Source organism: Doryrhamphus excisus, linkage group LG5 (genome assembly GCF_037039965.1).
Source record: "Doryrhamphus excisus strain RoL-2023G ecotype Guam linkage group LG5, RoL_Dexc_Guam_v1.1, whole genome shotgun sequence".
Lineage (NCBI taxonomy): Eukaryota > Metazoa > Chordata > Actinopteri > Syngnathiformes > Syngnathidae > Doryrhamphus > Doryrhamphus excisus.
The window spans coordinates 2,816,868-2,844,812 of NC_136361.1; the positions used below are offsets into that span (position 1 = coordinate 2,816,868).

The following is a 27,945-nucleotide window of genomic DNA, read 5'->3' on the forward strand; positions in this document are numbered from 1 at the left end:
GTGCAGTTGCTGCTGAATCCTAATGCCAATCAATAGTAGCGCAAAATGAATGAAGACAGAAAATAGCTTCAAGGTCCCCGATTATGCAAAATTGACTTTTTCATGATGCTGTAACGGGATGTTTCCCTAAAGTACGCCAAACGTGAGACAAATCTATCATCACTCTCGTGTATTTCGGCCAGTTTGGAGAAACGAGATGCTCAAAAGTCCTCTTTCAAACTGGGTTTTTATTATATCATGACGGGAAAGAAAACAATATCCCAACGGTAAATCAAAATTATGAGAGCTAAAATTCTGAGATAAAAAGTTGAAATTGAGGTAAAAAGTCATCATTGAAATTGAAAAGTCTCCGGTGAAGGTGGCACATGTGCAGTTTGTCATCATTTATTAATTATGATTTTTTTAGCTCGGAATTTTTATGTGTCACTTCTTAATCTCATAATTGACTTTTTACATCATAATTTCTACTTTGTATCATAACTTATATTATAATTCCGGATATTTTTCTTGTAAAGATGACTATAGGGTTGCTATTTCATGTTCAAAGGGCTCTAATAATGGTCAAAATCATATTTAGCGTTGCTCTCACGACGGAAATATTCAGTTTATGAATATTGAATCCTACTTTGCAGAAATTCACAAATCGCAATCAGGTCTGGACCCAATTAACCGCGATAAACGAGGGATTACTGCGTTGAAATTGTAATTGTCCGAGTAACATTTATGTTTGATCACCGTTTTTTCTTCCTCAAATAGGCTAACCTAGCATTATGTTACTATTAAAATGTGTACTAGTTACGTACTTTTTAGTTATGTATTTATGTATGTATGTAATTAATGTGTGTTATATATAAAAAGTGGATCAAGTGTCCAATACTTGTTGAAAAATAGTATAAGATGGGAGCTTGAAACAGGAGATGAACAAAAGGAGGCTGAGAATAGAGCCTTGGGGAACACCACAATGTCATTGCATGTCCTTACGTTCCAGTGGATGTGTTTCTAATGTAATGTTGGGTGTTGGGCAGTGAACCCCCCCCCCCACTGTGGAACCTGCAGTGATTAATGACAGCGCTTTATTAGTTTGATCAACCGTTTAAGCAGACATTATTAATCAGATGCTTATTATTAATCAGATGCCCCAGTTCTTAGTTATGTATTTATGTACGTATGTATATAATGTGTGTTGTGTATATAAAAAGTGGATCAAGTGTCCAATACTTGTTGAAAAATAGTATAAAATGAGAGCTTGAAACAGGAGATGAACAAAAGGAGGCTGAGAATAGAGCCTTGCGGAACACCACAATGTCATTTCATGTCCGTACGTTCCAGTACATGTGTTTCTAATGTAATGTTGCGTGTTGGGCAGTGACCCCCCGCCCCAACCCTTCCCCCATACTCACCCCCCTCGCCCGCCCCCCCCCCCACTGTGGAACCTGCTGTGATTAATGACAGCGCTTTATTAGCTTGATCAACCGTTTAAGCAGACATTATTAATCAGATGCTTATTTAAATACCAGCCTGAGAGGAAATGGGGCCACTGGGAAATTGAGTTTTGTGTGTGTGTGTGTGAAAGAGAGATTCTCATTCACATTCACAGCCCCCCCCCCCCCATCCCATTCATTGAGTGGAATGTGGAGCTTTCTGTTTAATCCAAATGACAGCGTCCCGTTAATAAAACATGGTGTTTTTGTGATATCACAACACCTCTGGGATGGCGTGTTTGTGAGAAAATGTACTTCTGCTACTCGTTTGAAAATATGGACATTTTGCACTCTACAAAAGAAGGCTAATCAGTGCTTAATAATAATTAGAATGTCTGGCTGCTAACATGAATAAACTCGTTAATTCTGCCGGCGTCGTAAACATGATTTTGAGTTGTTTATTTTTATGCGGCGTCTCCAAATTCTGCTTAATCTCTTTGAATATTTTGAGAAATGTTTTTTTTTTTGCTATATTTTCCAAGACGGCTGCGACATCGGCGTCGCCAGCTTTTCAAGAGAGCATTTCCACTGTTGCAAAAAGGGTAAATACAGTAAGCCGCGGGAAGATTACACTCTTAGCTGAGCTTTATGAAGAGACGAGTGGGTGTGGCCACGTGCGGATGTGCTCTGAATTCCACCGAGCGGCGGGTGTGAGCTGCATGCCGTATGAATACAATGCTACATTAACGCACCCGTCGTCCAGATGTCAGCACATCTCGCTCAGGAAAAAAAAAAAAAAAACGCCATTTATTATTCATTCCCCACACACTTTTAATTTAAACCTGCGTCTCACATCTTGCATGCCGTTTGGCTTAAGTGGATACCGTGGGTGCGGGGGGGGGGTCTTACATAAAGCATCAATCTATAGAATTGATTGAGTCAATTCATCAAAAAGAGGAGTGAGACACAGGAAGTGATTGATAGAGGATAAGATGGCTCCTGATTGGAATTCGGGGACCCTTGTCTTAAAAAGGTCAAGGGTCACATGATAGACATTAAAAAGCAAAGCAGCCTCTGTTGCCGCGTAGGAGAAGCGACATGCGTGTATCCCATCGAGGTGGCTTGGCCTTGTGACGGCGGGGGGGGGGGGTTAAGCGATGCCAAAGCTTGATAATAAATCTGTTGCACAACCAGCACGCGTGACCCCAAGGTCACGGTTTCATTAAGTGTCTTCCTTCTTTGAGTTTCTCATCCTTCATGCACGTCTTCTTTCCTCTCTACCTGCATGCTGCCTGCTGCTCCTGATGCACACGCCCACACTTCCTGGGGGGGGGGGGGTAAATGCCTAATAATTATAAACACAAACACACGGACTTTTCATGCAAGTTTTCTTCTTGTAAACATTCACTGGTCACTTTAGTAGGTACCTTGTTGGGACATTAAAACGTGTGTGAAAATCAAGGGATATTTCCATTTTGAAATTCTAAAATTATTAATCTAACACTGAAATATTTATAGATTAATTGGATGCATTAATCATCAATTATTTTTTGCAGTTTCAGTAAAATATATGCAATATTCAAGCTAAATATTGCCATTTCTACAGTCTTTTTGTTTGTGCAATTTTTTCGCTTAATATTTTTTACTTTTTTCTGATTTGATGCCCACAACTTTTTATTATTCTTGAAAAAAATATTCACTTTTTATTTGTGTCTTATTCTTGGAAGACTATTTTTTTTTATTATCTTACAATATTTTTTATTTTTTCCCTGATAGGGTTCAACTTTTTTTTTTTCAAGTTTTTTTTTGGCCAGTCTTAGTTTTTGTTTTTTTTTGTTTTGTTTTTGTTTTTTTGGCAATAGGTTGCACAGTGGATGAGTGGTTAGGGTGCAGGCCTCACAGCGAGGAGACCCGAGTTCAATTCCACCCTCTGCCATCTTTGCATGTTCTCCCCGTGCATGCGTGGGTCCGGTTTCCTCCCACATTCCAAAAACATGCTAGGTTAATTAGCGACTCCAAATTGTCCATAGGTATGAATGTGAGTGTGAATGGTTGTTTGTCTATATGTGCCCTGTGATTGGCTGGCCACCAGTCCAGAGTGTACCCCGCCTCTTGCCTGAAGACAGCTGGGATAGGCTCCAGCACCCCTCGCCCGCCACCCTTGTGAGGATAAGCGGTAGAAAATTAATGAATTAATGATACCTTTTGGGTGTTAAGTTGCTGTGTGATGAGGGTGTTCAGGGTGTACCCCGCCTCTTGCCCAAAGACAGCTGGCAGCTGGCAGCTGGGATAGGCTCCAGCAACCCCCGCCACCCTCGAGAGGAAAAGCGGTAGAAAATGAATGAATGAATGAAATTGTCTGACACAGCCATTTTTGTTTCAATATCCAGACTTCAATTTTGTACCTTTTATGATTTTCTGCTTTTGAAAAGCATACAGTGCACTCCTTGAAACCTTGAAATAATTGCTTCAATACCAGCATCAATCTATCATAATGTACACTTTGCTAAAGGGCTTTTTGAGCACAATTATTATAAAAAAGAACCAAAAAAAGTCCATTTTGTTGCTTACCCAACCAAGCGGCTGCTGACTTCATACCGAAATGTCAAAAATGTGAACGAGTTTTGAGAAAATGGAAAATGGGTCAACTTCACCATCGGAGGCGAGCTGTTGTTTCAGCGAGTAACATCAGCCTGGTTTCTTGTTTTATGCTTCCCGAGGGTGGGAGGAGGTTTCGGCACCCCATGATGGAACAGAGCTGAAATCAGGCCAGGAATATCTCCTCTTTGATTACAGGTTTTAGTAGTAGGAAGTGGAATCATTAAACGCACCGTCGACATGTACAGTATTTGACTTTCTTCTTCCGTGTCTGTGTCGTTCTACACACACGCACACACACACACGGAGCGTGCACGCCCGACTCTGTGACTCATGTCTAGACGGGAAAAAAAAAGTAGAGCATCCACAGACAAAGCTCATGACATTTAGGCAAGCTTCTCCTGCTGTGCAATCAGCGGGCCCGGTCGGTGGTGATGTCTGACGTTGCAGGGGAACCATTTTCATGTAGCTCGTTAGCTCTCGGCTAAGAATCTGGCGATACGATACGTATCACGATACGATATATCACAATATTTTTTTTTGTTTTTATTGTAGTTAAAGATGATTTCCTGGAAAAACTGAATTAAACCAGCAATATGCACAATATACTAAACATATTTTTATTCAATTAGAACCGTATGTTATGCTGTATCACTAACTTTCCTCTGTAAAAATTTTAATTGTAGAATTTGGATAAATAAAGCTTTGACATCCAGCTTTAAATTTACAAAAAAAATCCATAAAAAACAAATTATTATTTATCATTATTTAATTTAATTTATTATTTATTATTTATTATTTATTATTTATTATTTATTTTTTATTTTTTATTTTTTATTTTTTATTTTTTATTTTTTATTTTTTATTTTTTATTTTTTATTTTTTATTTTTTATTTTTTATTTTTTATTTTTTATTTTTTATTTTTTATTATGTCTCAAGATCCTGCTCAAATGTTCACATTCTATTAGCTGTGAGAAAAATGCAGAGTATACACTCCCTGACTTATCCACCATCAGAACAGTGAGCCTGAAAATATCCATATCATACTTTTTAATATCGATACAGTATCGAGGAAACGAAGTATCGCGATATATCGCCGAAACAATATATTTTTTACACCCCTAGTCACTAGTGCATCAAACTTCCAGAGACAATTGTAATGGTTTTAATGTTTTGTTTTTTACATTTGTTCACTTCCTGCTTTCCTAAAATAGTTGAATTAAAAAAATAATAATAATTTTATTTTACATTTTTTATTTTTGTCACGTACCGAAGTACGAGGTGATTAAAAGGAGACACATTTCTAAAAAAAAAAAAAAAACGTAGAATTTATAAGGGCTTTATTTCATAAAAACACATAATAAAAGCTCACAGTTTTTGCATATTTCCATTGTATTATAATGTATTATGTTTCTCCGAGCGTCCTTGAACGCACCTTAGTTGTGTTCTTCGGGTGAAAATTACACATAACCTTCGTTGGTTGCTAACCGTTGTTTTTTTTTTTCTGTCACCACATCGTTGTTCCCAAATGTTGACTCCGTGGGTGAATTTGTTCACTTCCTGCTTTCCTAAAATAGTTGATTTTTTTTTTGTCACATACCGAAGTACGATTAAAAGAAGACAAAAGAAACTATGATGAATTTAGAATTTCTAAGGGCTTTATTTCATGAAAAACATAATAAAAGCTTATAAATAAATACCATATACAGTCTATGATAAATGCCTAAAAATATCCATATCATACTTTTTAATATCAATACAGTATCGAAGTATCGTGATATATCGCCTCTTGGATCTACTGTAGCATTCATCTTTTATCGTACGTCCGGCGATGATACACAAGCGCATCAAGACATCTATGGACTTCTTGTGGAAGAAGATGGGGTGGTTATGATCCGGCCACTCGCACTTGCCAAGTTTCTTCATTTAATTTATGGAAACACTTTACAAAAAAAAAAAGTTGCTGCAAACCTTCAGCGTCAAGGTGACTTCCAAAACTTTACCTTTTACACGTCTCTTATCAGGTTCCTGATAAAATGTATGGCTTTGGCTCGGATCTGCGTGCCCCCCTCCCATTACCGCTTCCCCCTCGGTGTGAGAAACTTGATCATGGATTAAATGTATCCTCCCTAAATGCCCTCTGCTTTTTATTCTGTAGTACTTCCATAATGAAGTTATTGTTCTATTAATGTTGACTATGTATGACTATGCAATTAGTCAATCGGCAGTAGAACTTCCAAGTCCAACATCAGTGACCTTTGACCTCACAAATGAGGGGGGAAAAAGTGAGCATGTTGGGGAACATCTCAGCAGAAGAGTGGAAGCTATTCATTCATTCATTCATTTTCTACCGCTTTTCCTCACGAGGGTCACGGGGGGTGCTGGAGCCTATCCCAGCTGTCTTCAGGCGAGAGTACTGGGTACACCCTGGACTGGTGGCTAGCCAGCCAATCACAGGTCACATATAGACAAACAACCATTCACACTCACATTCATACCTATGGACAATTTGGAGTGGCTAATTAACCTAGCATGTTTTTGGAATGTGGGAGGAAACCGGAGTACCCGGAAAACATGCACACTCCACATGGAGATGGCCGAGGGTGGAATTGAACTCAGGTCTCCGAGCTGTGAGGCCTGTGCGCTAACCACTCGGTTATATTTGTAAATAAATTATTTTGATGCAAAAAAAAAAACAGAATGCGGCAAAATCCAGCACCATGGATAGCGACAGTGACACACGGCTCATATTAATTATTCATTCATTTTCTACCGCTTATCGTCACGAGGGTCGCGGAGGTGCTGGAACCTATCCCAACTGTCTTCGGGTGAGAGTACTGGGTACACCCTGGACTGGTGGCCAGCCAATCACAGGGCACATATAGACAAACAACCATTCACACTCACATTCGTACCTATGGACAATTTGGAGTCGCTAATTAACCTAGCATGTTTTTGGAATGTGGGAGGAAAACGGAGTACCCGGAGAAAACCCACGCATGCACGGGGAGAACATGCAAACTCCACACAGAGATGGCCGAGGGTGGGATTGAACTCGGGTCTCCTAGCTGTGAGGCCTGCGCCGCAGGATTAGTAAATAACCATGAACGTGAACTAAATATGATTTTGAGCTTTATTAGAGCCCTCTGAGCAAGAAAATAACAACCCTATAGTCCTAGTTACAAGAAAAATATTCCGAATTATAATAAAAATTATGATAGAAAGTAGAAATTATGAGGTCAAAAGTCGCAATTAAGTCAATTATGAGATTAGGAACAATAATTCATAATTTTGACACAGAAAAGCCATGCCATAAAGTCAAAATTCTGATCAAAAATATATTGAGGCAGGCGATTGTGTGATTAAATCATTTGTCGCCGCAGAACTAGTAAGTAACCATGAACGTGAACTGAATATGATTTTGACCTTTATTAGAGCCCTCTGGACAAGAAAATAACAACCCTATAGTCCTAGTTACAAGAAAAATATTCCGAATTATAATGTAAATTATGATAGAAAGTAGAAATTATGAGGTCAAAAGTCGCAATTAAGTCAATTATGAGATTAGGAATAATAATTAATAATTTTGACACAGAAAAGCCATGCCATAAAGTCAAAATTCTGATCAAAAATATATTGAGGCCGGCGATTGTGTGCAGTTGGCACCGGAGTACCCGGAGAAAACCCACGCATGCACGGGGGAGTGGAAGCTATTATAGCCGCCAAAAAGGGGCGGTGCCTACTGTGTTTGCGTCACGCCGTGCATCATTTCCTTGATTTATTATGATAACACAGTTTATGTGTTATCATCATTTGTAGCTGTTGACGCAGGAAGGACGTCCCTCAATGGCGCATGGCGGCGCCTTTCATTACATCTGCTTTTACGGCGTTCCAAATGAATCACTCCTCTGCTCTCTCCTCAGATCCGGACTTTACCGACTTAGGAATACCTCCGCCTCTTCCCTGTAGGTACACTCGCTGTCTCCTCATGCCGCTTTTATCCTTGTCGCATTGGCTTTTTCACGATGTTCTTTTGATGTATTTTACCCAGCGTGTCAGTACGACATGGTCGGTCCAGAAGGTATTGTGGAGTCGCATCAGATCACCAGAGACGGCAAGGCGGGCGCCAACGAGGCCGTGGACTGTAAATGGTACATCCGGGCGCCGCCGCGCTCCAAGGTGAGTCAGCAGCTGCTTTTCTTCCCAAAGCTCGCCCTGGAGTTTTATAAAAACGGAAGCCCGACTGGCGGGAAACTCGTTACAACTTCACTTTATCACGGTTTTTGGAAATATATCGTACATCATCGCCGTTTTGTGGTTGACTGCGGCCTATTCGTTGGAAGTCATTCGTGTAGCCTTTCGAGGTAAAACTTTCAAAATGAAGTAAAATACCAAAGTGTGATACTGTATGTAGTATTCAACACTGTAATGCCACAGGAAGTACTGCCCGAAAGGGCGAGGAACCTTCCCAATGCTAACCCGTGTGAGTCAATCACAGGGGTGGGCAAACTACGGCCCCGGGGGCCACATGCGGCCCACCAAGCGTTTGAATCCGGCCCGCCATTTACTTTCTGAGTATTTCAACTTTTAACATGATGTCTTATTCAGTAAAAAAAAACAAAAAAAAATTTTAATTAAATTTTGTAGTTTGAGGGAAATGAGAACATATAGCTGTTAGTGTGACACTTATATAATATAAATAAATAAATTAGTATAAATAAAATAAATATAAAAAATAAAAGTATAAATAAAATAATATAAAAAATAAAAGTATAAGTAAAACTAAAATTAGACTAATCATTCAAGGCAGACTGTAAAATAGTGTGTGTGTTAAATATGAAGACATTATGAATATGAATATGAATGCAACACACACAATAAGCCTCAGCCTGGGCCACACAAAGCTAAAACTCAACTCTGAACCACCGACGTCACTTCCTGTCCCCTCGCTACTATACCTCGTCTACTATATTGGTAGTGTAAAGATGATATAGGGGTGTTATTTCACGTCTGGAGGGCTCTATATGTTAAAGTGTCTAGAACAGGGGTGGGCAAACTTTTTGACTCGCATTGGCATTGATATGACAAAATTTACGGGGGGGGGGCACAGACTATATATTTTACACGTAACAGTCCACCTGGTATTATTGTATCTGTAAAATTGTCATGCAATCTGCTATTATTATTTATTATTTTATATTTATATTTAAATATTTTAAAAATAATCAAATATTATAATAATTACAATAAAATTAAAATAATAATTATTATATTATTATTATGTAAAATATGCAAATATAACAATAATATTATATATAATTAATATAATAATTAGCATGAATATAATAATTATAATAATCATAATAGTTCTAATAATAATTATAATAATCTAATAATAATAATTATTATTATTGTTCTTATTATTATGTGCTTGTGTCCCTTTTTTCAGGAGCACTTTGTAAACAACAGACCATGTCAAAAAACGAAATTGATAAAACCATCAAAAGGTTGGCTCAGGCCATGATGCCAGGTTGTATGTTGAGTTTAAATGAAATACTTTGGAAAAGATTGGGCAGGCCGTATTCAAACACTTGGCGGGCCGGATGTGGCCCCCGGGCCGTAGTTTGCCCACCCCTGGTCTAGAAGGTCGTACACAGGTTTTTCTGTGCTCTAAACATGAAAATATTCCATTTTATCAATAAGGACTTGATTAACTGTGATGAATAAGGGGTTACTATATATTTGTTAATATATAATATTTGTCAAAAAGTATTATAAAATTATTATAAAAATATTCTAAAATAAATAAATATATATATTTAAGCAAATTCAACATTTTTGGCCTCATTTTCAAGCATACAAATGAAGTAAAATATAAATAATATATGGCATTCAGAAGACGCATTCAAAGATTCTACACTAATGCTAATGCTACACTGATGAGACGAAAAAAAACAAACACTACTGCACTTGTACATATTATTACATACAAGTGTACATTTATGTTGATGTAGATAGTATTTGCATTCCAGTAATCCCAATGTACTGTATGTATTGTGTTGCTCCAATACAAAAACTGCCTTTCCGCTATCTTTGTACTGTAAGGGGCCACCATAGGGATATTGTAAAAAACAACCACGCTACGTTTTCTACTGCGCTGCAGCCTCTCGTTCACAATTTATCACCAGGGTGCCAGTGTGATGTATAGCCACATTCGTTACTTAGCTCTTATCTGACATATTTCCCGGGTCACATTTATCTGCCCTTGTTTCCCCGCGCAAACGTCCTTTATCCTATAGGAATTCTCCTGAGCCTATAGACTCTTTCCAGACCCATTTACAATGCATGCACATTGACTCAGGTAAGGGGGGGGGACCACAATAACGTCCTAAATTACGGTCTCCCTAAACATTATGCAACATGCGGTTGGCAAACACAACTATTGATTGCTGTTACTATTGTTAGGGGGCAATAAAAAGTAATATACGCCATGGAGTACTTAATAGCAACTGTTTGTACCTTTTCTATGCATTAAGTGTTTACTGCTCAAGCGAGCCGTTGTACCCCCTTGCATGTCATTGGTCCCTTCCATGGATGATGCTCGGGGCAACAGCAACAAGCCATTAAAGGGGTCTTCACAACAAGTGTGAAGATATTTTATTTTCCCAGTTAGTGATGGATTCTGCTTCCATAGCGGCCGCAGCGGAATCAATAAGCAGGTCGGCTATTTTCCTGCTGGAACCAATCTCTCCCGTACAAATTAGTGATTGTATCTATTTGATCCATTGCTACCATTTGGGTCTGTGATGTAATCTGCACTTGTTTTTCCTCACACATCCACTGCTTTTTTTGTCATGCATCACATAAATACAACACATTTTCATCCATACGGTTATTCCTCCATAATTAGAATTGTGTGGCTTGACTCTATTGGTCAAAATACATGACATGTACTCCGGACAATATGGTACTGTTTTGACCTTGAATATGAGACTGTATGATTTTTGTTATCACCTGTAGCTGCGAACGTCGGAAAGAAATTTAACCACACAAACCAACTCTTAAATGAGTCGGAGCTTTTCGCCCTGTCACTCACACATATCAGTAACTTAAATAGATCCAACTGTGACGGATCCTCGTGGGTAAATCCAGTAAGCAGTACATACTCAATTTATTTTAACCAGGGGCGTCACTACGTTCTGAGGACGGGGGGTGGAGGGGGGCTAAAATGACATTCAAAAAAATAAAAATGTTTTAATCTAAATAACAAACAAGAACCGGGATATAACTTTCCCACTTTTGGACAGATTTAGTAGAGATACTCAATTGTTTTAAGCCACCATTAAATTTACACAAGTACACACACTACTATACTACACACTAATACTACTACTACGAGTAGTAGTAGGCTAGTATTAGCCTGCTTATTGGCTTGCTTATTAGCCTGTTTTTGCCCAATTATATGAAATTTATCAGAATTTTTTTGGGCAAAAAACTTAAAATCAATTAAATTTTTTTTTAAATCAATAAAAAAATATCAAATTATTTAGGGGGGCTTAAGAAATTTAACCACACAAACCAACTCTTAAGTGAGTCGGAGCTTTTCACCCTGTCACTCACGTATAATAGTAACTTAAATAGATCCAGCTGTGATGGATCCTCGTGGGTAAATCCAGTAAGCAGTACATACTCAATCTATTTTAACCGGGAGTGTCACTAGGTTCTGAGGACGGGGGGGGGGGGGGAGGACGGGGGAGGGGGGGGTGTAAAATGAATGAATGTAGTAGACATTCAAAAAAATAAAAAAAAAATAAATAACAAACAAGAACCGGGATATAACTTTCCCACTTTTGGACAGATTTAGTAGAGATACTCGCCACCATTAAATTTACACAAGTACACACACTACTACTACTACTACTAGTAGTAGTAGGCTAGTATTAGCCTGCTTATTGGCTTGCTTATTAGCCTGTTTTTGCCCAATTATATGAAATTTATCAGAATTTTTTTTGGCAAAAAATTTAAAATCAATTAAAAAAGAATTTTAATCAATAAAAAAATATCAAATTATTTAGAGGGGCTTAAGAAATTTAACCACACAAACCAACTCTTAAGTGAGTCGGAGCTTTTCGCCCTGTCACTCACGTATAATAGTAACTTAAATAGATCCAGCTGTGATGGATCCTCGTGGGTAAATCCAGTAAGCAGTACATACTCAATTTATTTTAACCAGGGGCGTCACTAGGTTCTGAGGACGGGGGGGGGTGTAAAATGAATGAATGTAGTAGACATTCAAAAAAATAAAAAAAATAAAAATAACAAACAAGAACCGGGATATAACTTTCCCACTTTTGGACAGATTTAGTAGAGATACTCGCCACCATTAAATTTACACAAGTACACACACTACTACTACTACTAGCAGTAGTAGGCTAGTATTAGCCTGCTTATTGGCTTGCTTATTAGCCTGTTTTTGCCCAATTATGTGAAATTTATCAGAATTTTTTTTGGCAAAAAATTTAAAATCAATTAAAATTTTTTTTAAATCAATAAAAAAATATCAAATTATTTAGGGGGGCTTAAGAAATTTAACCACACAAACCAACTCTTAAGTGAGTCGGAGCTTTTCGCCCTGTCACTCACGTATAATAGTAACTTAAATAGATCCAGCTGTGATGGATCCTCGTGGGTAAATCCAGTAAGCAGTACATACTCAATTTATTTTAACCAGGGGCGTCACTAGGTTCTGGGGGGGGGGGCGTAGATGCCTGGAGATGCATAGGCATGATGAATGAATGTAGTAGACATTTTTTTTGCCCTATTATATGAGATTTTTTTGGTAAAATTTTTTAAAATTAATTAAAAAAAAAATTTTTATCAATAAAAAATAAATATCAAATTATTTAGGGGGGATTAAGAACAAGCCCCCCCTAAAATAGGCCCAATGATGCCACTGATTTTTACACATTCTCTGGTTTATGGAGGCATTTTCATCTTTCTACTTGTTGCTGTCATACCCATGAGGGGGTCCACCCCCCCTGCTGAGAAACTACATTTATTACTCTTCCATCCCTAAAGATAAGATTTCAGCAACATTAAAATGTGATATCTTGCTGCATCATTCCCTCGGGGTGGGGTGGTGTGGGGGTGGGGGGGGGGTGAGTCCTACTTTCAAAGTGATTTAGTTGCTTCTATTCTGTGCTGCTGTTTGAGTTATGTATCATATTGGCAGGATACATATGGATACATATTTGCTTTACATTGATAATCTTTGTGTATGCTGATTATGGTATTTTATCGTGTGGGACACCAATGTGCAACATCAGGAGGTCGGTTTTGCATGTTTTAGATCCATTCCACCGCAACCGCCATGTTTTGCCAAAGTCATGCTGACATCGCAGGCTCCATTATCCCGCCCCATCTGCAGCCAGCATTGGTCTCGGGGCGTTTAATGTGTCACATTCTCCTGTCACACTCGCTGAGCGGCCCACTCATTAACCCTAATGATGGCGAGCGCGGCGTGGTGCAGCCGAGCGGAGCCGACGCTGGGATCGGGGCGAGCGATAGACATCCCATGTGAGGGGGACGCTTTTATTTAAGTCAAAACCAAGCGAATGTATTATTTTTAATTTCCTCGTTTGTACAATTATATTGTATTCCTTTTTTTTATTTTTATTTTTTTGCCACCCTCTGGCAACTTTAGCATTCACCTTCATTCATTCTGCTGGAGCCTATCCCAGCTGTCTTCAGGCGAGAGAGGCGGGGTACACCCTGGACTGGTGGCCAGCCAATCACAGGACACATATAGGCAAACAACCATTCACACTCACATTCATACCTATGGACAATTTGGAGTCGCTAATTAACCTAGCATGTTTTTGGAATGTGGGAGGAAACCCGAAGAAAACCCACGCATACACGGGGAACATGCAAACTCCACACAGAGATGGCAGAGGGTGTAATTGAACTGGGGTCTCCTCGCCGTGAGGCTTTCACGTCTGACTCATGGTGTCATCTTACAAACAACATTTACTTCATCACACAGCAACTTAACACACAAAAGGTACCATTAATTTTCTACTGCTTATCCTCGCGGGGGTGCTGGAGCCTATCCCAGCTGTCTTCAGGCAAGAGAGGCGGGGTACACCCTGGACTGGTGGCCAGCCAATCACAGGGCACATATAGGCAAACAACCATTCACACTCACATTCATACCTATGGACAATTTGGAGTCGCTAATTAACCTAGCATGTTTTTTTGGAATGTGGGAGGAAGCCGGAGTACCCGGAGAAAACCCACGCGGGAGAGCATGCAAACTCCACACAGAGATGGCCGAGTGTGGAATTGAACCCTGGTGTCCTAGCTGTGAGGTCTGTGCACTAACCACTTGCCTTTAGCATTCACCTATTTTGCATAATAAACCGTCTTGCTCTAATAATGCGTAGATTAAAATATGGTTGTCTTATATTCGGGGTCAACAACAAGTGACACCATGCATCTTCTCCCCAAGCCAGTTCGAGGTTTTCTTCTTGTCACTCACACACCCAGTGGCCTGGAGAAAACACAAAGTTATTTCTAATAAGACATATTTCTGTTTATCCTAGATCTACCTGCGTTTCCTTGACTACGAAATGGCCAACTCCAACGAGTGCAAGCGCAACTTTGTGGCGGTGTATGACGGCGGCAGGTAAGATTTAGACACGGAGGTTCTTTTATCTTCTAATCAGATTAAATCTCTGTATAATCCTCCTTGATATAAACAATGCAATATGATTTGATATCAAGACAACATGATGATATCTGCATACTTTACAATTCTCTGCAGGCGATATTTCAAATAACAAAGCAGATTATTTGGATTTTCATGTATTTATGCAAATTTAGACTTGAGACTAATTTCAGAAAGAAGCATCTTGGTTTGCAAAATTGATAACTGGTCAAGATATTACATATTAAAATCTGATAAGGAGTGATTACAACATGAAGTGCGAAAATGATTTACCTCATATTGTCATCTTTTATCTTGATATCTCTGAAATGATCATCTGTCATCACATGATAAAGTCCAACGGCAACGGGTATTTTTATTATAATTATTATAATTTTTATTATTATTATAATATTTTATTATAATTATTTTATTATTATTATATTATTATTCATTTTATAAATTATTTTTAATTATTATATTTACATTTTGAATTCATTTTTAATTATAAATAAGCAATATTTTTTGTAGTTAGAGCATAGAAAACCTGTTAAATCATTTTTGCATTAGAGCCCTCCAGACATGAAATAACACCCCTATAGTCACCTTTACACTCCTATTACCCAATATAGTCGTCACAAGAGAGCCGTTGAAGACATGAATACAGCTCATGCTTGTGTTTGCCGTTTTCCGGTGCTAGGGTAGCTGAGCGGGTGCTAGACAGGAAGTGATGTCGCCCAAAAAGTCCCCACCTCTTTTTCTCTCTCTCTCTCTCTCGTTTCTGTTACAGTTCGGTGGAGGACCTGAAGAGTAAGTTCTGCTCCACGGTGGCCAATGACCTCATGCTGGTGTCCACGCTGGGTGTCATCCGGATGTGGGCGGACGAAGCCAGTCGGAAAAGTCGCTTCCGCATCCTTTTCACCACCTACCAAGAACGTAAGACGAAGTGTGTTGGCTTCAAATTGTGAACAAATTCCGACTTTGGCCAAGGGTGGAATTGAACGCGGGTCTCCTTGCTGTGAGGCCTGTGTGCTGACCACTCGGTTATATTTGTAAATAAATTATTTTGATGCAAAAAAAATGGGCAAAATCCAGCACCATGGATAGCGACAGTGACACACGGCTCATATTATTCATTCATTCATTCATTTTCTACCGCTTATCCTTATGAGGGTTGCAGGGGTGCTGGAGCCTATCCCAGCGGTCTTCAGGCGAGAGGCGGGGTACACCCTGGACTGGTGGCCAGCCAGCCAATCACAGGGCACATATAGACAAACAACCATTCACACTCACATTCATACCTATGGACAATTTGGAGTCGCTAATTAACCTAGCGTGTTTTTGGAATGTGGGAGGAAAAAAAACACGCATGCACGGGGAGAACATGCAAACTCCACACAGAGATGGCCGAGGGTGGGATTGAACTCGGGTCTCCTAGCTGTGAGGTCTGCGCACTAACCACTCGACCGCCGTGCAGCCACTATGAAAGTATTCCATTTATAAATAAGGAATCTTACGTCTGGAACTCATTAAAAAATGATTTATTAAATATATTAATTACCTGAGGCTGTAATTGATCAAATTGATCGCCAGCCACAAGAATAGGTACATCCATGTTCGCCTTTAAGGTGATAACGGCGTTATCGACATGTTTCCAATTCTTGGGTTAGCATATTGAGCGACATGAGCGGAGAGAAATGCAACATGTCTGACACGAGCATGCTAATGAGCTCATTAAGGTCCAATACAGAAGTTGCTTTGTGAGGTCGGTGGCGTCACCCTTCTTTTTGGCGAGGCCTTTTTCACCGAGCAGAGCCGCCGGGATGCACTGTTGCCAGGGCAACGCCTCTGCCTAAAGACCACAGCCTTTCATGCAAAGGAGCGAGCAGTCAACAGTGGACGCGTGCGCCAACAAGTGCAATAAAACACTAAGGCGATATGCATTGTTCAGTGTCAAATAGCGGCTCTTTAATGTATTCATCAAATGCGGCGTCTGATACGATGCAGACGTGAATATCTTCATACGGATATGATCATGAATAATAAGTAGCCATCTTTAAATGAGTTCTTGTTTTTCCATCATGACACTCAAACTCATAAAATAACCGTCATGTTCGATTTCGGAAGTCCGAAAGTGACTGGAATAGAAGCTCAGACAATATAGTCTACCTATTTATTTCCGAAGAAAAAGCACTTTGCATCCTACGGTGCATCTTTACGCCTTTACGAGTGCTCACAGCTGCTCTTTCCCAAAGGGACCGCTAGCTTTTAGTGAGCCATTCACAAGCGCCGAATCCCAGAGAGATACTTCCGCGGGATGCGGAGTGTTCCCAAATGCAAACATGAAACCATTATCATCTGCGGTGCGTGTTCACACCTGCTAGTACAAATGATGCTAATGATGGCATCGGGACACACACTTTGTCAGGTGGGAAAAAAAGGGAGGAAATGATCAATTAGAGGTCAATTAGTTCCAGATTTCCCTGATTTGGGTATTTTTATTATAATTATTATATTTATTATTATAATAATATTTTTATTATAATTATAAATATTTTTATTATTATATTATTCATTTTATAAATTATTTTAAATTATTATATTTACATTTTGAATTCATTTTAAATTATAAATAAGCAATATTTTTTGTAGTTAGAACATAGAAAACCTAGTTAAATAGTTTTTGCATTAGAGCCCTCCAGACATGAAATAACACCCCTATAGTCACCTTTACACTCCTATTACCCAATATAGTAGTCACAAGAGAGCCGTTGAAGACATGAATACGGTTCATGCTTGTGTTTGCCGAGCATAGAAAACCTGTTAAATAGTTTTTGCATTAGAGCCCTCCAGACATGAAATAACACCCCTATAGTCACCTTTACACTCCTATTACCCAATATAGTAGTCACAAGAGAGCCGTTGAAGACATGAATATGGCTCATGCTTGTGTTTGCCGAGCATAGAAAACCTGTTAAATAGTTTTTGCCTTAGAGCCCTCCAGACATGAAATAACACCCCTATAGTCACCTTTACACTCCTATTACCCAATATAGTAGTCACAAGAGAGCCATTGAAGACATGAATACGGTTCATGCTTGTGTTTGCCGAGCATAGAAAACCTGTTAAATAGTTTTTGCATTAGAGCCCTCCAGACATGAAATAACACCCCTATAGTCACCTTTACACTCCTATTACCCAATATAGTAGTCACAAGAGAGCCATTGAAGACATGAATACGGTTCATGCTTGTGTTTGCCGAGCATAGAAAACCTGTTAAATAGTTTTTGCATTAGAGCCCTTCAGACATGAAATAACACCCCTATAGTCACGTTTACACTCCTATTACCCAATATAGTAGTCACAAGAGAGCCGTTGAAGACATGAATACGGCTCATGCTTGTGTTTGCCGTTTTCCGCTGCTAGGGTAGCTGAGCGGGTGCTAGACAGGAAGTGATGTCGAGGCTTCAGAGTTGAGTTTTAGCTTGCTGTGTGTTACGGCCGTAAGTAGCTTGTGTCGGGTATTATTGTGCCTGTTGCGAAGGTGATTCATACCTGCAATAGAAGCCTGTTGGTTTCGGCGAGCAAGCTTGGTGCTTGTGTATCTCACCAAATCTTACAGTAACAATATTTATTTAAATTAGCCATTTTTAAGCTTAATATAGGCTGGAAAATATGTCCAATTTACTTAAATAGGCATATTTTTGGACTTATAGGCTGTGTTCAACTACAAAAAAAAAGCATGATTTATTAATGTTTATGGAAAATGTGACAGTTGTGAAATTTGAAGCTCGTAGGGAAACGAGGTCTTGTATAATACATCATAAAATATACAATAATATAGATATAAGATACAATATAAAGCGAAATATTGGGAGACACCAATGAGTGTTATGATGAAATGAAATAAATGAGGGCTTATGCAATATTCATTATAATCATAAAGACTTAATTAAATAGTGTCATTAAGTATATTATATGTACATTGGTAATCATGAAACACTTTTAAGCAAATATGCTGTTTGGATGGTAGAATTATTTTCATCAGCTACTCGTTTAGCTGCAAATTTATGCCCCCCCCCCCCGGCATTGACCGGGACGCCTATATCTGTGGGCGAAAGGGCGCTTTTATTACGTCTTTGGTATTAATTTTGCAGCAGATCAGCGAGGATAACACTATGGACTCCGAGCATCAAGAAAAGAGTCTGGGCCCCCTCTGCTGGTGCTGAGGAGCTCACGTTTGGGCTTTTTTGCTGCTTGGACTTCCTGTCATTATGTCTGTACAAATGTACATAGTCGTTGCTTAAGGGTAAAATAACAGGAATTGGATTCAAGGGTATAGTGTGCTGCATTTTAATAACATTCAGAATTTTGTTGCATGCAGTATTTATATGATTTTCTCATTTTTTGCACATCAGGTTGTAAGAAGAAGAAGAAGAAGAAGGAGCAAGGGCACCTTGGCATTATATTATGGCTTTTTATGATGATGTCGGCCGTAACATTAGCGCGCTGATTTTACGACCACGTCGTCTTGATGGGTTGCTCTGCCCTTGCGCTGACATCATAGACGGGGCGGAGACATGGCGAGGCCACGCACGCTGAAACAGGGAGCGTGAGAGGACAACAATGCACAAAAAAAAAAACAAATGATTTGCACATTTTTAAGCAGCTTACAGATTTCCCGCTGTTAATAGTGTCGGGTTTGGTGCGAGCTTGTTTCATTTTAGCTTTTTTAATCTCTTTCAGTACGCAAAGTGTGTCTCAGCGTGCTTCTCTTGTGTTTCCAGCTCCTTGTGATCCAGATGCCTTCTTCTGTCACAGTAACATGTGCATAAACAACACGCTGGTGTGCAACGGCATGCAGAACTGCGTGTACCCCTGGGATGAGAACCAGTGCAAAGGTGAGCCGAAGTCTACCCGTGTTGTCACATGGTACCAGCTATGTTATCGATGTCGCCAACACATCATCGAAATGCGGATTAGTTAGCCGCGTATGCAAATTGACTCACACTCTTGTCTCATCAGCATAACATTCCTGACATCTAGTTTTTAACATGATTAGAGCCCTCTGCATGGGGTCTAGCACCCCTATAGTTACCTTTACACTAATTTTTAGCCAATTTAGTGGACAAAAGAGGACATAGGACTCATGCTTGTGTGTTCCGGTGCCAGGGGAGCTGAGTGGGGGGTGGACAGGAAATGATGTCGGGGGTCACATGGTACCAGCGATGTTGTCGATGTCGCCAACACATCATCGAAATGCGAATTAGTTAGTTGTGTAGGCAAATTGACTCACACTCTTGTCTCATTAGCGTAACATTACTGAATCTAGTTTTTAGCATGATTAGAGCCCTCTGCATGGGGTCTAGCACCCCTATAGTTGCCTTTACACTAATTTTTAGCCAATTTAGTGGACAAAAGAGGACATAGGACTCGTGCTTGTGTGTTCCGGTGCCAGGGGAGCTGAGTGGGGGGTGGACAGGAAATGATGTCGGGGGTCACATGGTACCAGCGATGTTGTCGATGTCGCCAACACATCATCAAAATGCGGATAAGTTGGCTGTGGGGAAAAAAAACATGACTGAATCTAGTTTGTAACATGATTAGAGCCCTCTGCATGTGATGTAACACCCCTATAGTTACATTGAAACTCATTTTAGCCAATTTAGTGGACAAAAAAGGACATAAGACTCGTGCTTGTGTGTTCCGGTGCCAGGGGAGCTGAGTGGGGGTTGGACAGGAAATGATGTCGGGGGTCACATGGTACCAGCTATGTTATCGATGTCGCCAACACATCATCGAAATGCGGATTAGTTAGCCGCGTATGCAAATTGACTCACACTCTTGTCTCATCAGCAAAACATCACTGACACTTTGTTTTTAACATGATTAGAGCCCTCTGCATGGGATCTAGCACCCCTGTAGTTACATTTACACTCATTTTAGCCAATTTAGTTGACAAAAAAGGACATAGGACTCGTGCTTGTGTGTTCCGGTGCCAGGGGAGCTGAGTGGGGGGTGGACAGGAAATGATGTCGGGGGTCACATGGTACCAGCTATGTTATCGATGTCGCCAACACATCATCGAAATGCGGATTAGTTAGCCGGGTATGCAAATTGACATCTAGTTTTTAACATGATTAGAGCCCTCTGCATGTGATGTAACACCCCTATAGTTACATTGACACTCATTTTAGCCAATTTAGTGGACAAAAAAGGACATAGGATTCGTCCGTGTGTGTTCCGGTGCCAGGGGAGCTGAGTGGGGGGTGGACAGGAAATGATGTCGGGGGTCACATGGTACCAGCTATGTTGTCGATGTCGCCAACACATCAACGAAATGCAAATTGACTCACACTCTTGTTTCATCAGCATAAAATCACTGACATCTAATTTTTAACATGATTAGAGCTCTCTGCATGGGATCTAGCATCCCTATAGTTACCTTTACACTCATTTTAGCCAATTTAGTGGACAAAAGAGGACATAGGACTCGTGCTTGTGGGTTGGGGCTGGACAGGAAATGATGTTGGGGGTTAAGAGCGATAGTACGACTCCCATCATGCAACCAAGTGACTGAATGTTATTTTTGTTGCTTCAGAGAAGCGAAAAGCCAACATCCTGGACAACCTGAACAACACCAACGGGACCATCATCGGCGTCACCTGTTGCATCGTCCTCCTCCTGCTCATCATCTCAGTCATCGTCCAAATCAAGCAGCCTCGCAAAAAGTACATCCTGCGGCGTGAGGACTTTGACCCCACCATGTTTCAAGAAGTCTTCGAGCCGCCTCACTACGAGCTGTGCGCTTTACGCGGCGCCACCACCGCCGCCGCCGCCACCGCCGCCGCCGCCGCCTCAGCAGACCTGGTGGACCTAGCAGAAGACTTTGAGAACTACCACACCCTCCGCCGTGCCTCCTCACGCTGCATCCACGACCACCACTGTGGCTCGTCCTCCAACCCGGGCTCCGCCCACATATCCCAGCTGTCCCTCAGCGGGCGAGGGAGCCGCGGGAACCTGTGCGCACGAGACGCGGCGGCGGCCAGCCTGCTGGCGGACCTCCCGCAGGCTCCCATGTCCGTGCGTCCCTTGCTGCCGTCGGCGGGGAACCGCAGGAGCATCTTGGTCATGAAGCACAGCTACTCGCAAGAAGGAGCCGACAACGGATGCGACCTGGACGACGACCTGGATGAAGTTCCAACCACCAGCCATCGGCTTTCACGCCACGAAAAGGCAGTGCAGCGGTCAGTATCCATCGATTTCTGATGCCGGGGGAACGCCGGGCCTCATTTCGATGTGGAATGTTCACGTTCTGCTTTCCATCACCTCCTCTTCTCAAAAACTAGTACTTTTATTTTGCTCCCCCTCCCACCTCCTCTTCAGCATTTAAGACGGTTTTCTTGCTTTTGCATGCTGAATGTGAATTAGCCGCATATGGACAAAAGTATTGGGACACCTGCTTACGTCGCCACGGTTACACACTATAACACATAGACATTTCCAATATGTAACGGTGGCCCGTTTTCCACTTTGTTCGACTGACACGTATCCGAGTACCAGGAATATTAGGATTGGGCTGTACCACCCTCACGAGGGTGGCGGGGGTGCTGGAGCCTATCCCAGCTGTCTTCGGGCGAGAGGCGGAGTACAGCCAATCACAGGGCACATATAGACAAACAACCATTCACACTCACATTCATACCTATGGACAATTTGGAGTCGCTAATCAGCCTAGCATGTTTTTGGAATGTGGGAGGAAACCCGAAGAGAACCCACGCATACACGGGGGAGAATATGCAAACTCCACACAGAGATGGCTAAGGGTGGAATTGAACTGGGGTCTCCTAGCCGTGACTCGTGGTGTCATCTTACAAACAACATTTACCTCATCACACAGCAACTTAACACCCAAAAGGTACCATTAATTCATTAATTTTCTACCGCTTATCCTCATGAGGGTCGCGTGGGGGGGGGTGCTGGAGCCTATCATAACTGTCTTAGGGCGAGAGGTGGGATACACCCTGGACTGGTGGCCAGCCAGCCAATCACAGGGCACATATAGACAAACAACCATTCACACTCACATTCATACCTATGGACAATTTGGAATCGCTAATTAACCTAGCATGTTTTTGGAATGTGGGAGGAAAGCCGAAGAGAACCCACGCATACACGGGGGAGAATATGCAAACTCCACACAGAGATGGCTAAGGGTGGAATTGAACTGGGGTTTCCTAGCCGTTACCTCATCACACAGCAACTTAACACCCAAAAGGTACCATTAATTCATTAATTTTCTACCGCTTATCCTCACGGGGCTGCTGGAGCCTATCATAGCTGTCTTTGGGCGAGAGGCAGGGTACACCCTGGACGGGTGGCCAGCCAATCACAGGGCACATATAGACAAACAACCATTCACACTCACATTCATACCTCTTGGCAATTTGGAGTTGCTAATTAACCTAGCATGTTTTTGGAATGTGGGAGGAAACCGGAGTACCCGGAAAAAAAACCCACGCATGCACGGGGAGAACATGTAAACTCCACACAGAGATAGCCGACGGTGGGATTGAACTCATGTCTCCTAGCTGTGAGGTCTGTGCGCTAACCACTCGACCACCGTGCAGCCCGGACTGTACTATACTATACTATTTTTTTCAACATGTTGTTGTGTGTTAACATAAGAATACGCATCCCGATACTTTTGTCCATAAAGTGTGCTAAAACTGTGATAATAAGTTATAAATCGCCCCCCCAGGTATGATGTTGGCATTAACGGAATAAAAAGGAATCTTAGCTTTGACGACGTGCATGCACTGTTCCTCGCTGACTGTTTGTGACTATGGGACATAAGCGTGCATGCACGTTTTGCACGTGATGCATTGTGACGTGACATTAAAGTACACAGGCGTGACATTTCAGGTTCTGCCTCATTGGCTCTTTGAGCAAACACGAATCAGAGTACAACACGACTAGAGTCTAAGAGACAATCTCAAGGTAAGCCCCCCTTTCATCCTAATATCCACTTCTCCATTTCTTGTGTCGTCGCCGTTTGCACACTTTTTGTCCTTTTATGTTCGGGTGTATTTATTTTCACCAGGATGAGTCTATTGCTTGCAGCCATCTTGGCCTTTTTAGTGAGTTTTTTTTTTTTTTTGGCTCACATTACTGCATGTGTGCTGCTTTTCAGTGGACTGTAAATTCTTTCATCTGCATGGACTCTCTGGAATCTTTTTTCAGAATTTTTTTTTACAAATTGAGAGGACATATTTGGGGTTTTATGCTGGATAGAGTGCCCGTCTAAAGTTTGGACACATATCTCACAATATTGAATGACAAGTAGCAGCAGTGGCGTCATTAGGCTTTTTTAGGGGGATTTCAGCCCCCCTAAAATGTTCTTAAGCCCCCCTAAAAAATTTGATATTTTTTAATAATAATTTTAATTTTTTTAATGGAATTTTTTTTTACAAAAAAAAATTCTGACAAATTTTATACAATAGGGCAAAAACAGGCTAATAAGCAAGCCAATAAGAAGGCTAATACTAGCCTGCTACTACTAGTAGTAGCAGTAGTAGTAATAATAAGAAGAAGAATGATGATAGTAATAATAAATATTTAGGGGGATTTCAGCCCCCCTAAAATGTTCTTAAGCCCCCCTAAAAATGTGATATTTTTAATAATAATTTTAATTTTTTTAATGGATTTTTTTTTTTACAAAAAAAAATTCTGACAAATTTTATATAATAAGGCAAAAGCAGCTAATAAGAAAGCCAATATGAAGGCTAATACTAGCCTGGTACTACTAGTAGTAATAATCAGAAGAAAAATAATGATGATAGTAATAATAAATATTTAGGGGGATTTCAGCCCCCCTAAAATGTTCTTAAGCCCCCCTAAAAATGTGATATTTTTAATAATAATTTTAATTTTAATTTTTTTAATGGATTTTTTTTTTTTACAAAAAAAAATTCTGACAAATTTTATATAATAGTGCAAAAGCAGCTAATAAGAAAGCCAATATGAAGGCTAATACTCGCCTGGTACTACTAGTAGTAATAATTAGAAGAAAAATAATGATGATCGTAATAATAAATATTTGGGGGGATTTCAGCCCCCCTAAAAATGTGATATTTTTTAATAATAATTTTAATTTTTTTAATGGATTTTTTTTTTACAAAAAAAATTTCTGACAAATTTTATATAATAGGGCAAAAGCAGCTAATAAGAAAGCCAATATGAAGGCTAATACTAGCCTGGTACTACTAGTAGTAATAATCAGAAGAAAAATAATGATGATAGTAATAATAATAGGCTAATTAATAATATAATGATGATTATTATTATATAATTGATCACTCATTGTGTGTACTTGTGTAAATTTAATGGTGGCCTAAAACAATTGAGTATCTCTACTAAATCTGTCCAAAAGTGGGAATGTTATATCCCGGTTCTTGTTCCTTATTTGTTTTTTGGATTTTTATGAATGTCTACTACATTCATTGATATCCTGTGCATCTCCAGGGGGTCTGGAGAGGGGGTCTCCCTGTCCTCAGAACCTAGTGACACCCCTGATTAGCAGCAAAACTTTTGACAGGTACTTTACATACAGATAATCACAAAATGATGCAAAACTTGGCCATGTTTTGAGTGAAAATGATTTATTCTGTGATCTTTTATTCTATGCTTAAAATGGCTATGGCCACGGAATGAACTATTTTGCTGTTTTGCATGGTTTTTTTTTTGTTGTTTACTTTGTGCATGTAATGTTACTCGTGTGTATGCTGCAAGTGCACAATAAGGATTTGAAACACGCCCGGACATTTCATTAGGTACACCTGCACAATCTAATCCGATGAGATCCAATCCAAAAGCTGCACATTGAACCGAATATAAGACGAACCCCCTTCAATGGAGTAAACATCCCCGCTTACTTACTTTGGCGCCAACTGTTGGTTTGCATGCAAATTAAACCCTCATTTATTGTGCTTCATCGGTTTCTGACCCAATAGTGATAAGTGAATTTCAGTAAAGTTGGATTCCTTATTAATAAATGGAAGATTTTCATAGAGCAAACATATGGCATTTAACATTATTAGAGCCCTCTAGACATGAAATAACACCCCTATAGTCAATGTTACACTTGTATTACCCAATAAAGTAAGAGATAGATGTTATTCTTGAAATATGGAGGCCAAAATATTAAAAAAATTGAGCCATAATCACAGAATGCAGCCATTTTTTTAGATGAAAATGGGATTCTAGACACCGTCCAATCAGGTTACAGAGCCTACATGTCACCTGGTGTGCACTTTTAAAGCTTTTTTAATGATTGATTCCGGTGGTTTAGCCATTTTAGTTCTTTTAGACAGTGGACCATACCATTCCTTTACACAGGGGTGTCAGGGGTTATGTCCTTGAGTGGTTTAGATCCTATCTGTCAGGGTCTTTTTCCCCATATAGTCAATGCAATATTCATTTTGTAGTTTGCAGAGGCTAAAAGTGGTGTTGCTAATATTTTGCCCCCCCCCTGCCCCCCTCATCTTGCTAAATAAAGGTAGCATTCATTGCACACGGTATCAGTTTGGACTAGATTGTGCAGGATTATGACGAACAGAAGTGTTGGTTTACATCATATATGAAGCTAGCATGAACACAATGCTATGTCCAATATATTGTGTGTGTGTGTGTGTGTTTGTGTGTGTGTGTGTGTGTTCTACATTGTGTGGCATTGTCTCCATCATGTAGACTTCTTGAGAGTATATTGCGGTCCCGGGTGACATCACTGACATGTGACAAAGCGGATGGGAGATAAACACCAGCATGACGCTGAGGGCCGGGAAGGGACACTGATGAAAGCAAATCATGTGACGGCGTGCAAAGACGAGCACAAACGAGGACTCTAGATGACAATACTCCGTGTTGTCACGCTTTGAGGGAAGTTTCCGATCACTCGGCTCCCCCGGAATCCCATCCCAAACACTTTTGTTTTTCTCTTCATTGAAACTAATAGACCTCCATATCTTCTAAATTTAGGATGTTCTTTCTTTAAAGGGGCCCTATCCTACATTTCCAGATTGGGTACTGTTGTACTTTTGGGGTCTTAGCATGAGGTTGAAGTTTTTTACCTTATCTTTTTAAGATTTTACCTTGTTTTTCTTTGCTAAATGAAGTATAATCGGGTATAAAATGGCTAAATGAACTTGATACAAATACAGTAATCCTTCGCCACTTTGTGCTTTAAATTTAGTGGTGTCACTCTATCACATTTTTCCCAAAATATGGCCTATTAATCCCAAAATTGTTGTATTTTCAAGCATTAAATATATGTAATATAGTAATTACATTGATGAAAAAATATCCCACAAAAGTACTCTCCCAATTCTAATGTGACTTTATATTATGTATTATATCTTATTTTCTTAAATAGGACTCTATGGGTGACTATAGGGGTGTTATTTCATGTCTAGGGGTCTCTAATCATGTTTAAAAAGCATATTTAGAAGGTCGTAAACAGGTTTTTTATGCTCTAACTTCCACAATGTTCCATTCATAAATAAGGAATCCTACTTTATGTAAATTCACTTATCATAATCAAGTCTGGAAACAATGAACTGACCAGGACCCCTTGAGCAATCGCAACACAGATGGTCAGAAAGGAGGCGGCAGATTACCCTTCAAGATGACTATATAGTCACTATAGCGTCCCACAAGAATTGATTTTAAAAATGAGGGGTCGGAGTAGGGCCCCTTTAACCGTCCCAGGAAGCGCTATTTCACAATAAAAGCATGCCTTATCCCAAATGAATAGATGTTCTTTTCTTATTGCCAATTGGAATCTTACTAACACATCCATGTAACATTGTTAGGCCCAAGACCAATCCAAGGCCAAGCTTGTGCATGCTGCTTTAAATTTATTCGATATAACATTAAGCTATCAGACCCCCCCCCCCATGTACTAATCAATACATTACACCAAACTGATTCATTGCATGATCTTAGCTGAATTAGTTCAATACGACGACTCGATACATTTTAAACCCAAAAGTCCTTGATTTGGGTTTTTGTCATGATTTGCTAACGATCACCACAGCGTAATATCTTTGTATCAAACCGGAATTTTCTACTCGGGCAAAAGGAAATGTTTTTTAAAGTTATTCCAATGATCCTTCAGGGCTGGTTTTATTGATGCTTTGTAACAATATTAATATGAAATA

The 27,945-nt window shown here is 40.0% G+C and overlaps 1 protein-coding gene across 3 annotated transcripts in view; it reads left to right on the forward strand.

Annotated features, from left to right (window-relative positions):
* The window catches only part of neto1l (neuropilin (NRP) and tolloid (TLL)-like 1, like), a 66,419-nt gene that overhangs the window by 37,174 nt on the left and 1,300 nt on the right, over positions 1 to 27,945 (forward strand). The window contains exons 6-13 of one of the 3 annotated variants that reach the window (XM_058060791.2): positions 7,944 to 7,985; positions 8,072 to 8,199; positions 14,625 to 14,707; positions 15,519 to 15,664; positions 19,516 to 19,629; positions 21,330 to 21,975; positions 23,654 to 23,728; positions 26,477 to 27,676. In XM_058060791.2, the coding sequence (XP_057916774.2) occupies positions 7,944 to 7,985; positions 8,072 to 8,199; positions 14,625 to 14,707; positions 15,519 to 15,664; positions 19,516 to 19,629; positions 21,330 to 21,975; positions 23,654 to 23,714 (1,220 nt within the window). In that variant the 3' untranslated portion in view covers positions 23,715 to 23,728; positions 26,477 to 27,676. Of the gene's footprint in view, positions 1 to 7,943; positions 7,986 to 8,071; positions 8,200 to 14,624; positions 14,708 to 15,518; positions 15,665 to 19,515; positions 19,630 to 21,329; positions 21,976 to 23,653; positions 23,729 to 26,476; positions 27,677 to 27,945 lie in introns of those variants that run through there. The other 2 variants (XM_058060790.2, XM_078790581.1) reach the window with 2 other exon arrangements.